This window comes from Trachymyrmex septentrionalis, unplaced genomic scaffold (genome assembly GCF_001594115.1).
Source record: "Trachymyrmex septentrionalis isolate Tsep2-gDNA-1 unplaced genomic scaffold, Tsep1.0 scaffold42, whole genome shotgun sequence".
Taxonomy (NCBI): domain Eukaryota; kingdom Metazoa; phylum Arthropoda; class Insecta; order Hymenoptera; family Formicidae; genus Trachymyrmex; species Trachymyrmex septentrionalis.
The window spans coordinates 116,969-131,163 of NW_017305590.1; the positions used below are offsets into that span (position 1 = coordinate 116,969).

A 14,195-nucleotide genomic window follows, 5' to 3' on the forward strand; every position below is an offset into this window, starting at 1 on the left:
CCAGACGTGTAATTGTCCGAGTGCTTGACCACAATCAGAAAATTAGTATGCTGACGAGAAATATTAAATATCCAGTTGATGCATATTAAAAATAATGTAACATCAATATTATAATTTTGTACTCAACAATATAAATATAATATAATATATGGTATTATATAACAGTTACATTATTGAATACGAAATTACAACATTGATGTTATGTTATTTTCAGTTGATGTCAACTGGATAGATATTTAATAGCAAAAGATAACTAATTTAAATTGATCTTTAAAGTAAAAAGTATTTGAGATTAATTTAAATAAATAAAGTTTTTGTGTAACTGTCCGGACATAGATACTGTCCGGTCCCAGTAACTGGACATGTATGGTCGTCGACAGAACAGTTGCAACACTTTTTTTTCAATGAATTTTGGAATACAGCCTGCTCATCAAGCGATGATTTTTATTTATGGATCTATAAGTAAGAAACAATCGCTTTTCAAATCCTTTTTACTTCAAAGATCAATTTAAATTAGTTATCTTTTGTCATTAAATATCTATCCAGTTGACACCAATTAAAAGTAACATAACATCAATGTTGTAATTTCGTATTCAATAATGTTGAAAAAGTGGTACAACCGTTCTGTCGATGACTGTACCTATATCCGGACATTTACAAAAAAACTTTATTTATTTAAATTAATATTAGTCTTAAATAAACTTTTTAAAAGTAATATTATAATTTAATTGTAATCTTTAAATGCAATTAAATTATAATGCAGTAATAAGAAAATTTTGAGATTAATAATAATAAATTTTGTGTAAGTGTCCGGATATAGGTATAGTCCGGTCACTGAGATATTTACCTTAGATGTGACATGTATAAGATTCGTGTATAATATATGCCGCGCAAACAGCAAAACAGTTCGGACATCTTGCATCTCGCGGATGTGTATAATTTTCCATTTTGACTTGCATGTTTGCTCGTTTCGCGTGTTGTAAGTAGTAATGCGGGATGTATGATAATCGCCCTGAAAAATACCGGGTGTAGAATACAGAAATCGCTCAGAATTAAGTATAGGCTAGGAGCAACAGGTACAATCGTCGAGAACGGCGCGAAGTTAATCGCACGATTTTCGATTCCCTCGTTAGTCGTTGCTCGAAAACTCGACCGTGCTTAAATGGCTTAGGGCTGTGGTGCACAGAAAAAAATTAAACAGTAAGACAGAAGTAGTAAGGAAATTAACATGAATCTTAGAGTCTCCATTATTATTCTTTAAAACTTTTAAAATGAATCTCAATCCCTTTAAAGAATCTAAAAGAATATAAAATCTCACTCTTAAATATTTGAAAATTAAGCATTCTTTTTCAGACTTAATTTTTATTTTTTAGAATGAGATTCTATTCTAAAGAATTTGGAGTAGATCTGTCCAATTTTAGCTTCGGAGCTAAGATACAAAGCCATTGATTCAAAAAAATTCATTGCGTCTGAGCAACACTCTCATCTCAACACTTTATAATTCTCGAAACCTTACCTATATTTGCGTTTACGTTTCATTTCTATCGCCTTTAATTCGCGAGAAATCGCGAATGCGGAAAGATTCGTAATTTTACGCGATCGTATTTTTCTTACGTCAGATCCACATAACGTTTTCGACATAATTAAACGCACATTGCATACCAGATGTAACGTATATATAAAGCGCCATGTGTAATAAATGCCATGTTTTTGCAGAGTGTCGTGCAAGTACATACAAGTGCCATGAAAGAGAGTACAGCAAGGAATGCGAGAGGAAGTGGCGGAGGCATCGGGCGACAGCAGAGCGATCTTGAGGTGAGTAATGTAGATATTATTTATTTCTATCTGCGGATCATTTTTTTCCGCAGATTTCCCGCATAATGCATTACGTTTTGCAATGCTATATAAATATAATATGTAATTCGCGTGTAAAATATTTGAGATTATTTTGAAATACTCAAGATATCTGTAATGAAATATTAATAATATTTAATATTTATGTATTATGTGTGTAGAATATTTTGCAACGTTGAAAGTTATATTCATTTAGAATATTTGTGTGCGAGAGAGAGAGAGAGAGAGAGAGAGAGAGAGAGAGAGAGAGAGAGAGAGAGAAGAATTAGAGTTTTCATTTGTACAAATTTTTATACAATTTACATTTAAATAAATTCTAAGAAATTTTGCTTAAAAGATTGTGATAATTCTTATATTAATAGCTGTTTAAAGCTTGAAGAGTAAATAAAACATTGAATAGGTGTAATAAATATCTTTTGAGATATTAATTATGTTTCGAGGATGCACGAGCGCGGAAAGATTTGTAATTTTATTATGTTTAAATATTAAATGTTTTTTAATATTTGAACACTTTTATTTTATATATTTCAATGTTGTGTATGATTCTACGCGTTGTATCGATGAGCATCCAATTATATCTTTATCATTTCTTTTTGCTCGAATTTTGCTCATTTTTTACATAATATTACTGCATGCATATTAATTATCGTTTTTTTTTCTTATCGTTTATTCTCCTATCCGTATTATTTTCCATTTATTTTAATAATAACTTATGACAGCATAAATATTAATGTAATATTTGATTTTTAATTTAATGTTTTAAATTCTATTCATAAATATGAAAAAGCGTTAAAGAATCGAGTCTTTTATATTTAATGTACTTGTTATTATTAATATAAATAATTACTCTGATTACTTTTTTAATTATACAATTTTATGGATGCTTATTTTATACGTTATATCGATATTATCTCTTGTGTCTTTTTCGTTTTTTCGTTTATTTTAAATATAAATATCATAAATCGATAGTATCAACTTAACTGAGTGATATGATATCGTCTCATTATATGCGCGATCGCGTAAGTAACAGAGTCTTGAAATATGATACGTTGATGAGAACGCGATCTGAACCACATAGTATACGTAGACCTTGTTAGGATTTGTAATTTTTGAAGCGTACACTTTCGATAACATCATGAAAGTTTGTAAGTGGAATGTTATCTATTTTAAGTGATCAAAAAATTTTGTTACTGTAATAAATGTTCAAAAAAAAAACGAAGTCTTTTTTGCATATAATCTTTCCTTCGATGGTTAAATTTTTATTTCAAAAAACATTAAAACATGTTGGGTCTGTTTTTCTGTGGCTGAACTGGTGTAGATTTTTGGAACTTAAAATGAGATAAGTATATTTGATATTTGATGAAAGCGAGAAAAAGAGTTCTATAGTGCAGAAATAAAAAACAGACCTCTTATTTAAATAATCATACATCACTTTAACAGAATCTCAAATTCAAAACTTTTTGTTTTAAGTTCAACTATTCTATAGAATTAATTTCTATTTTAGAGGTATATAATATAGTACTTTAACTGTACAAATTTGCTAGTTATTAAAGTTTTAAATAAAAAAATGTACGTTTTGTAGAACATTTCGCTACGAATAAGTGGTCAGTTTCCGGAAGTGGGGATCTGAAATTAGAAGTAAAATATTTTTTCGTAAGTAAATGGGATAGCTAAAATATAGTGTAGATTTTTTGTGATATGCTAATTTATTTGTTTAGAATAAATCTTTTAAATTTGTTTTTAACGAAATTCAAAAAGATCTTTTCTTTTTAAATTAAATTCCTTTTCACAATTGTGTGTCAATACAAAAAATCCTACGCTATATTATAACTATTCCATTTGGTCCAATAAAATATTTCACTTTTTGATTTCAGACCACTTCGCCTCTGGAAATGTTCGTTCATGCCATGGTAGAGGAAATTGTTTTACATCCTGTTTTTTTATTTAAAATGTAACAGTTTTTTTTTATTTAAAATCTTTAATACGCTATATAGTTTAAGTATTGCATAATATAACCCTAAATTAATTTTACGTAGTAATTAACTCATAGTGAATTTAATTACTCGGACTATATACACTGAATATATATAGTACATATTAAAAAAAGGCTGCTTTATATAAAGTATTTAAATACACACAGTGGTACAATATAACCAACTTTAACAATAAAATAATACGTATATTTTGTTAAATAACGTGATAATATCATTAGGGTATTTAAATGTATAAAATATTTATTTTTACATTCAACTTTGTTAATTAATTATAACAATTTTTAGTATGCACTAATTTAATAATACAATTGTGTGTGTGTGTGTGTGTGTGTGTGTGTACAATAATACCGAATATATTATTTAAAAAATCTTGAATTTATTGTTATTTTAATATTAGAGTAATATAACTTTTTAACATTTTGTTAACTTCCATTTGCCGCAGGATTATTTTTCCACTTTTTCTCGAACCATTATAGCAGCTTGAGTGCAATAACGATTCAATGTACAAAAAATGAAAAAAAAAAAAAAAGAATTTATTATTTAAATACTAGAGAAATAGCCCACTGGAGACTAGAGCGTCTCAATTTACAATGAATATCGGATTGCAAGCGCAGCTGCTGCATTTTATATTTTTTTTCTCGCCGCGATACTTACGCGGCTACCACATGTAACGAGGAAACTCGACAACCAAGCGAGTCGGTATGCTGGCGGTCGGGCTCTGGAATTTAAAGGTAGTCCCTCGTTTGAGCGGGGATAATTAAATGTCTATCGGAAATTCGTCGGTACGGCCAACGGTCTGACCATCGAGAGGTGATTGAACTACTCGGCTTGTTCCTTCTCCCTCCCTTTCTCCCTCTCTCTCTCTCTCTCTCTCTTCCTTTCTCTTTTCTTCTCTTTCTACCCTCACTCTCTCTTGTCCGCTATCCAGAGTCACAGGTGTCTGGAAACGGCAGCTCCATTCTATCATCGCATGGCCAAAGTGCTTCTCAGAGTGTTCCCAGGCTCATCGTCGTGTACTTAATTAATCACGCGGTGTCACTGATACCCGTATAGTAAGTCCCGCCCGCGGCTTCGCCGTGCTTTTTCTAAACGCGCGAAATGCAAATCTGTTCCTGACTTGCATTTGTCATCGGCGTCGCGCACTCGGCCGCATCTTTTGATCGACTTCTGGACTTCTTCGGGGACAGGAAGGATGGTTTTTATAATTCCGGGTTTAATTGAATTCCGGGTTTAACCCTTTGTGGATTAACGATCCTACTTTGGGATTACTCTTTTATCTTATAAACGGTTAGCTTGATTTTTATGAAACTTTTATGGAGAAATTTGATAATGCTTTATTCGAATCTGATAAGAGGAAATCCATGAAAGTATCTTTTTCCGATTTTGGTGAGATTCGAATGTGTTGCTTTCTGGACAAAAGTAGGGACACATATTTTTTTTATAAAGGCCTATACTTTTAGGGAGTGCAATATTTTTTTTGAAAAACATTGGGTTTTTCTTTTGAAACGAATATTGAAACTGATAAATAGAAAAAAACACTATCATAGGTTTTCTTGTGAGATAAAAAAATTTTTTTAATGGTAAATGCAATGGTATGACGGACAGAATTTTAAAGAAGTAATTTAATTATCATAAAACTTAATTTTAGAGAATTTTTAATTACTTGATGCAACTTCGCATCTAGTTTTCGTTTTATTTAAAGCTCATCAGTGCTATGTACAACAGTTCGTACTGCATTCCAAACTCTGCTTTTCAAACTCTGATTATGAACCCTCTGAATATTAAATCCTCCTCCTTTATGGAGGAGGACTACATTTTTGAAATTCGATATTTTTCTATTCAAACTCATAGATTTTTAAGGATCTCTTAAGAATTTTATGAGAACTAGGTTATTTTTTTAATTTAAATTTTAGAATTCTGAAGTCAAAATCGAATTCAATTCTTGATGAAAATCCTTACAAACAAGAACTTCTATAAGTCACTTTGTTAGAAAGCTCCGGTTTTTTCAAAAGGTTAATATCCATTCGTATCTTCTTTCTGCAAGTATAAATTAAGATAAGTGTGTATATTAATATTAAATAATTGTATAAATATTAATTAAGGACGAAGCTGATATTCAGTCGATACGGCACGTTTGATTGAATATCAGCTTTGTGCATTTTTATTTTAAATAAATTTAAAATAAAAATAGCTTTATGGTTTCAAGAATAAATCAAATATAAGTAAAAAGACTATATAAGTCTCTGCAATTGACGCATAAATAATATATTTATAAGATGGTAAAATAAAATTCGCAAATAATTAGATTGAAATTTACTTACATAAATATGGAATTTACTTTGGATCAGTCTTCTTCGCTTATTGCCTCATAAATGTATTATTTATGTATCAACAAACGTAAAAATTTATTTATGCATTTTACTTATTTTGCATTTAATTAATATATAATATAAATTAAGACAAATGGCGCATTTGTCTTAATTTATACTTGTGCCGTAGAAAAGTATGAATGGATGTTAAACCTTCAATTATAAAAACCATTATCCCCACCCGAAGTAATCCAGAAACCGATCAAAAAATGCGATCGAGTGTAAGTAATTTTAAAAAATTTATACAATGTTAATCCGTCTTCTAATATTGCCAATTTTTTTAAAATAGAATATATGTGGATTATTAAAAAAGTCTTTTTTATCAACTTGTAAACGAACTTTTTCTCTAATCCAATATAAAACGATAAAATTTAATTAAAAAAGTTTGTTCTCGTTTCTGCACATAGATACGAAAAATATCTCTAAAAAATTATACTGTTGTTTTAATATTTGGTTTATCAGAATTGGGGGAATTCTATAATTATAAATGTTAAAGATGTAATGTGAAATAAGTATATTAAATTTTCCTTGACAATCCTACAATAAAGTTCATTCAAAACGCTAATTTCGCCGGAAACATTAAAATTATAAAGTATACTTCATTTTTTCGAGATTGAATTATTTATTGTCATAATAGTATTAATTTCTCCGTCGGTAATTCATTTATTTCTTTAGGCATTCACGTTAATCAGAATTTGTCTATATCAATAAAGTTGAATAGTAGTGAATAGTTGACAAGGAAAAATTGTGACAATCGTAAAGATAGTAGGTATGTTCCTTTCAATTTCTCGAGGGATAAGACCAGCGGCTTCAAAGAAAGAAAGATTCACGAAAAAGTTCTATCGTTTTTGGTACTGGTAAGCGACATACCATAAGTAGGGGTTGACACAATCAAGATGCACATTCTTGCTGAGATTTTTCTTATTCGTATACAGAATATATATACGAATAAGAAAGAATATGTCAAATGTCGCAAATTTTTCATTTTAAATACAAATTCTCTAAAATTCAGATTAATGTTTATTAACAAAATTCTGGCTTTCAATATAATTTAATTTCTTTTATTTTAAGATAAATATATACTTTACAAATAAATAATACTAAAAATAAATAATACTAAAGTCTATATATAATTGAAATTAAATTATAATCAGTCAAGCACGTGACATTATGATATTATTCGCGAGAGGTCATTACGTTTTATAGACACTTTTTACTATATGTAGTGTACTACTTTTTTTGAGAATATAGGATTTAATTCCATAAATAATATAATTTACTGCACTGAATATATTTGTTGAAAAAAAAAGGGGTGAAAGGTTCACTTTGGAGCTTTTCCAATTTCTTCGAAAAACAATTTCCAAAGTTGTTATCTTGGAATGTTTGATAGATATATGGGATATCCTAAGCTCTATTTGCAGTAAATGTTAGAAATCAAATTAAAAAAAAATAACATATTTCTTTCTCGACTAATAATTTTAAACCAAACATTTTTCCAATATTTATTTGGCTTGATAAAAATTACTATTTATTGCTATTCAGAGTTTGTATACAGAGTAGACTCTTATATTATATACATTAAAAAGAATAAGTAGAATAAAATCGATGCATCCATAATATTTACTAGCAAAGATCGGGAGGAAGTTCTAAATTTTTCAGGGAATTAGCGAAGGGAATTCGATAAGTAAAGGATAAAATAAACATGAAATGGAAAAGTGAAATAACAGACAGCGATATAATGACAGATAAATTATGTAAACATTATCTTTTGCAATTTTTCGTGAAACGAGCAAAAAATTAATATAACATATTAAGGGAAGTATATTACATAAGAGGGATAAAAAAATTTATTAATTGACAATTCGTATCAATATTTTTCTGTATTTAGAGTTAAAAATGAATATACTATTCTACGTTTACATCTCCTCCTTTTTAAAGAATTTGACATCACATATCACTTTATACGTGTTATTAATGTACAGAATGGCCAGGGAATTGTAATACTTTTGTTAAAATAATAGTTTATATTAGAAAATAAAAGAAAACATAAAGTATGCCAGCATAAATATAAAAGTGGAACAATTGCTGCAAATCGTCGGTTATAAATCATCTTTCCTTTTTACGTTTCACTCTAAAAAAATATAAGTGTGACTGTAACACACCATATGCCGTGTTTATATAATTCTCACCCTGCTGGTGTTGATATAAACCGGTCGTAAATCCACACCATGTTGGTATCGATATCGATATCAACATGGTGAGAATTATACGAACACCACATGGTGGTAAATTCACACCCATATTTTTTAGCGTCTATATATCTACGTAGTCTTCAATTGTGAAAGTTCTCCGTTTTTTTTCTACCAAATAATACCATTATACGTCCGACTTTATTATTCGTCTGATGTAATAAAAAAGACTGTAAGTTTTCGTTTATAGAGGACTCTCATCTGCGCCGGACGCGTAGAATTAAATGTCATGCCTTTATTTATCGGGATATACCTAGATTGGATGAATTTCGCACTGTGCGATGGTGGTTGGCGTCCAGGTCGTCGTTTAGCAGCGCGGATGCGAGATCATTCGGGCTGGCACGGCTGGCGTCGTCGCAGCTCGGCCGGCGCGGCGCACCGAAAGCGAGAGAAGAACGGCGGGCCCGACGGTACGCTCGCGTCACTGCGCCCGCGTCCGCCCGCACGCGCGCCAGTACTCCTGTCGGACCCGTGTTACGCCAGACTCCCTTCATCCTCGCGCCGTTCCTCGTGGTAATCGTATCGCGCGTAGAACCGAGGATCCGTATGTGACAGCCGATCAACGACAGATCGAATTTTCGCGGCGGTGACGAGTGTTATCGCGGCGAAAAAAACCGATAGACGTTTTGATGATCTGTCGGATGAACGGTGTGGTCGCGCGACCGAGGCGGACAGCGACGAGTTCTAGAACGTGATCGAATTATCGTGATCGAATTATTGTGTCAGCGGACGATGCACATGAACCCTGTTAGAAAATTGGCTGGGATCGAAGAACCAAAGAATTTAGCGGAATTTGAAAATTGTGATGGACGAGGTGAGTGAATGGAGAACGAAAAGATGGAAAAGGGCACTCCTCGTGCTCCGCCTCGAAACCGATTAATCAAGCTTGGTATAGGAGAGGAATGTGTTACGGCAAAGTTTTATCCTCCGATTAACGAGGAGTTGTGGAGCACGCGAGTTTGTCTTGTCGGAAGACCGTGATTACCACGTTCCTTACGTGTCCCAACACGAGTGTAAATATTCACGTTCAGATACACTGTAGGAGAGAACAGCTTTGAAGTTGCACCGTTTTCGAATCGCGGCACTCCGTCTGCGAATAACGAATTTTAAGGTAAACGTCTGTTCTGCCCTCGCTTTGAGAGAAAACTCTGATTATACGGGTACGAAAAGCAAAGTGATTTATGGTGGAAAAGAAGGACTCTTCGAAGGTGCAAGAAAAACGAGAATTTAAACACGCGCCCGTGTACAATCATGTAGCAACTATACATCGAACCAAGACACGATTTGAACTTTAATCGACTTGAACTTTCTCGACGAGAGTATCAATTTCGTTTTTTTCGCCCCGGGCATGGTTATTTTTTTATAAGAAGCAACGAACTTTTATAATTAAGGACTGAATTATACTGCCAGTGTTTTATGAAACATCAAATTGCTTCCTTCTGCATCATATCTCTACTTATAATATAGATAGAGAGAGAGAGAGAGTAAAGACTCAATTTGCAATCAATCAGTGCAATCAAGAGCAACTCAAAGTCTTCATTCTCGAGAATTTAAATCAACGACCGAGACAGATACATGTTACCGATGAATGAATTTGAAAAATTTGCAGCGTTGCGACATATATTTGGCGTAATCGGAATAGTTGGACGTCAGATCGATCTTTCGCTGGATCTCGTCGATGGGATTTGGTCGAGCGAGCGTGAGCAACCGATTGGCGGATCGTCCGTTTGCACCACGTTCAGTCACCATGCCGAACAGCGCATTCCTACAACGAGTATTACTCGCGATTGCGAGCTGCCGCGAATCGGATCGCCGAGAATTCCCGCCACGCGAGACAGCTCGAGTCGACGCGCCGGAAACGTCTGTCTCTTTAATTTTCTTCCCTTTATTCGATGTCCAGTGTTTGCTGTATCCTAGGTAGATGATATCGAGCGTACATGTTTTTGTCTTGTAACTCGATCGAACGCGCCGGACGTATTACGACTACGTACAGAAAAGGTGAAACGAAGACGATGGATGGCGAATTCCGTGAAGAAACACGAGAGTGATCGAATGAAAATAAAAACGAGTACGCGATGGTGAAATTTTGAACGCAACTCGAAGAGGGTAATACAGTGAGATAAGGGTACTCTGATTTTGTGAGTGCGCCGTTGCTCGAGTCGGTAATTTTCACGTTGAATCTCGGTTCGCTTAGCGAAGGAACTGTGAAAAAGGGTATGAGGAAGAAGCGTACGGATAACACAGGATAGCGATTGGCCCCTTCTCGTTTCGGAGATGCGGCGCTATCCACTGCATATCAACGTCGCCCTCACCGTCGTGTTACTGGCGATGTGTGCAACCGTCGTGCGGGCCGGCAAACGAGGTAATGATTACCGAAAATATACTCCGTATATTTATTTCATAAAACCTATTTCGTGGCTTCGTAATTGCGGTGGTAACATCGTGAAAACATTAAAAGCACGTATCTAATGCACATATCTGGATAAAATAAAAATGCAGCAAACAAGCTGATATTTGTCATTTGTCGTCGTTTTGACATTAAAGTAACGTTAAAGACGTCATTTTGTCGTCAAAATAACACCAAATAACGTCAGCTTATTTTCTAGGGAGTTAAAATAATATCATTATCATTTGATTTGTCACTTATAAGTAAACTTATAGGTAATAAATAAGTTCATAATAACGTCTTTATGATAGTATTACACTTCTGTGTTCTATCTAGATGAAAGGAGTCAACTTATAGAAAGGAGAGAAATGAAAGTGATTACGTAAGTAATTACTTTCTTTCTACAGAAAGCATAAATGCTTTTCGTTCATTTATTATTTGGGGAAACCGTATTTAGAAATTATACGAGTACTTTTATTCAGATATAAAGATAATTGTTATGTGATTCATAATGTTTCTATAAGTTTTTTTATTAGATTTATATTTCGTATCTCTTGCGTTTTAATTTTTTGATACATTTTTTAGATAGTAAACAAAATATTTTGCATAATTTAATGATAATCTATATATCTTTAAAAACATTAATTAAATTCTTATTTTGCCTTCGTTAAAGTATAAAAATATTACAAAATAAATATTATTTTTAAATTAAAGTACGTATTTCTTCTAGATAAAATGGTCTTACGGTCGTAGAGAGATTTTCGAATCAGAGTAGGATTTTAAGTAAATCTTCGAATGTAAATTGTATCCATTCAGGATATGTCACACTTTCCAAATTTCATTATTATTATTCTAAAGGAATAGTAGCTTTGTATTGAATATCGATCAGAAAAACAATTTTGCCAGTGAAAGGTATCTTATGGTCAGAAAACGACTTTTCACGGTTTGTGCAGGTGAATATAGCTTCGCGATTCTTGGCAGACACAATGGACTCGCGTATTGTATCGTCGATTCGTTATCCTTACATTTCCGATTGAGATGGCTTTTGGTACGCTTGCCAGAGCAGAATTTTACCTCCGCCATGCTATACCGCCTCCATAACGACTCAGTTTGCGGAAATAGAGGATAGCTAAACTGTCGCAAATATCGTATTCTGTGAGCTTTGTTATTCTGAAATTCGATCTAGATATTTTTAATCTCAAAGCATTGAATAGAGTAAGATAAAGATTGAAGATCACAATTATTTTTATATAAATATAAATATACGTTAAAATTACTATTCAATAAAACATTACATTCACAGTAATATTACACTATGTATATTATATGTATATTAACTACACAGTACTCAAAGTATTCAATATTGATCAAACATTGTTGCTGTTATTGTTAGATATAGGTATTATATTACTCTCTAAAGATTATATGTAGCTGAATAGAAAAGATAACATAGATAATATTATATCGAATTGTTATAATTGTAATAAATTTAATGAAGCTTGCATAATCAAAAACATCATGTGATAGATACATTCTGATATCAATACATATCGCGAAATAGTGTAAATGGCATAATTGATCAAAATAACATTACTATTGTAATTGGAGTTATTTTAGAATATCCTTCTTTGATAATGAACATAATGATATGTCATCTATTTGCATTAATATATAATAATTAACTTTTCAAATTACTGCATAATTAGAAAAGAAATAGTTATTTATAATAAATTATATACACAAATTCTTATTTATTTTATTCGGAAATATTAATATTAATGTTAATAGAATAGTAATAAATATACTCGCTGATATGATTAATTAAAATAAAGTGCTTTAAATATATGAATTCAATTTTCATTAATTATTTTGAATAACGATATAATAATTGGTTATAAATACATAATTAATAAGAACATAATGAAACAAGATTTATTTGCTTTGCAAGGAATAGCTTTTGCCTTCACAAAAGCTGTCATGCTAACATGTTAATAATTTAACGCGTTAATTGACGTTAAAGTATAACGATTTAAGATATTTAGATTTATATACGAATAAAATATTGTTTTATGTAAATCCGATATATAAGTTTGAAAAGTAACCTGTAAGAATATTCATAATTTTTAATCAAACGTTGTTTCACTCGTTTGCAGTGATAACGTTTCACTGGCTATGCGAAACTCTATGTGAATTAATTATTCTAACTGCAAGTTTAATGAACGTCACTTCGTCATCCCCATATCCTAGGCCGTATTCAGACGATCTAGTTTAGTTTAGCTTATAGTTTATGCCTTCTGTACTACATAATACGCGTTTGCAACTTGATCAACCTTACATCGCTGTTACCGTTTAACACATTTAAAGTAGTACAGTGTATTACATAATACCATACACTTTTATTTACCGAGCTTTATTTAACTGTTATTTACCGAATTTAACCCAATAGTTTACCTTTCTCCGTTGGATTGATTATTTTATTTATAAAATATTGGCAGTACGCAAAAGTTCAGTGAGTAATTCAATATCTATTTTACAATGCGGATATATTTTTAACAAGCTAATATGATTTTTATTTGACAAACTATATAGAAATTGTTATGCGAAATGGAAAAAGTTTGCTAAATTAGAATTAAGCGGATAGTTTGCTTGTTTGTTTGGGCAAAATTGTTTGTGAGCACAAAGTGAAATACGAATACAGTTTACTAATAGCAAAACCTTAACAATTTTTCGGCCGTTTATTTCACGTATGTACGTGGCAAATCTTTATATGGTACAGGAAGATCTTTAGACTTTTAAATATTTTTAAATTCAGCAGCTTTTGTGCAACGTGTACAAGTTTGATATCTAATAACAGTTTTCTTCGAGGAGTCCGAAGTTCTTAATAGAGCCAAAAGTTTTCACGTATAGGGGATACTTAATAAGTTAGACGATAATATCTAAACAACCCAATTTGCAATTTAATATAGGTACACCAAAATCGATAGATCGAACAACTTATTTATAAAATATTAAGCGCAAAACTTTAATATAATATTAGTTTTAAGACAGTCATTGGAATTCTAATTAATGTTTTTTTTTATAAATCGATATTTATTGGATAAACTTAACCAAAATATTAGTTATTAATTTTAATATATAATAAATGTATAATAAATTACAGCTTATGCTAAATAGATCAAATTTAAAGGATTTATTTCTTTTCAATGTTGAAATCATTCTTAATTTATAAATAAGTAAAGTTTTTGTATTTTAATTATCTAACTTTTTATCTAAAACAAGACACATTTGTTATTAGCCTCAAAGATTTTAAAAACATACTATTATGTTTTATACAATAAAAGTC

General features: G+C 31.5%; 1 protein-coding gene across 1 annotated transcript in view; it reads left to right on the forward strand.

Annotated features, from left to right (window-relative positions):
* Nucleotides 1–10,691: 10,691 nt before the first annotated feature.
* LOC108751212 (alkaline phosphatase, tissue-nonspecific isozyme-like) overlaps nt 10,692–14,195 on the forward strand; it is a 28,579-nt gene continuing 25,075 nt past the window's right edge. Inside the window, exon 1 of the mRNA XM_018491286.1 lies at nt 10,692–10,828. Within this exon, the coding sequence (XP_018346788.1) occupies nt 10,741–10,828 (88 nt within the window). The 5' untranslated portion in view covers nt 10,692–10,740. The remainder of the gene's footprint in view (nt 10,829–14,195) is intronic.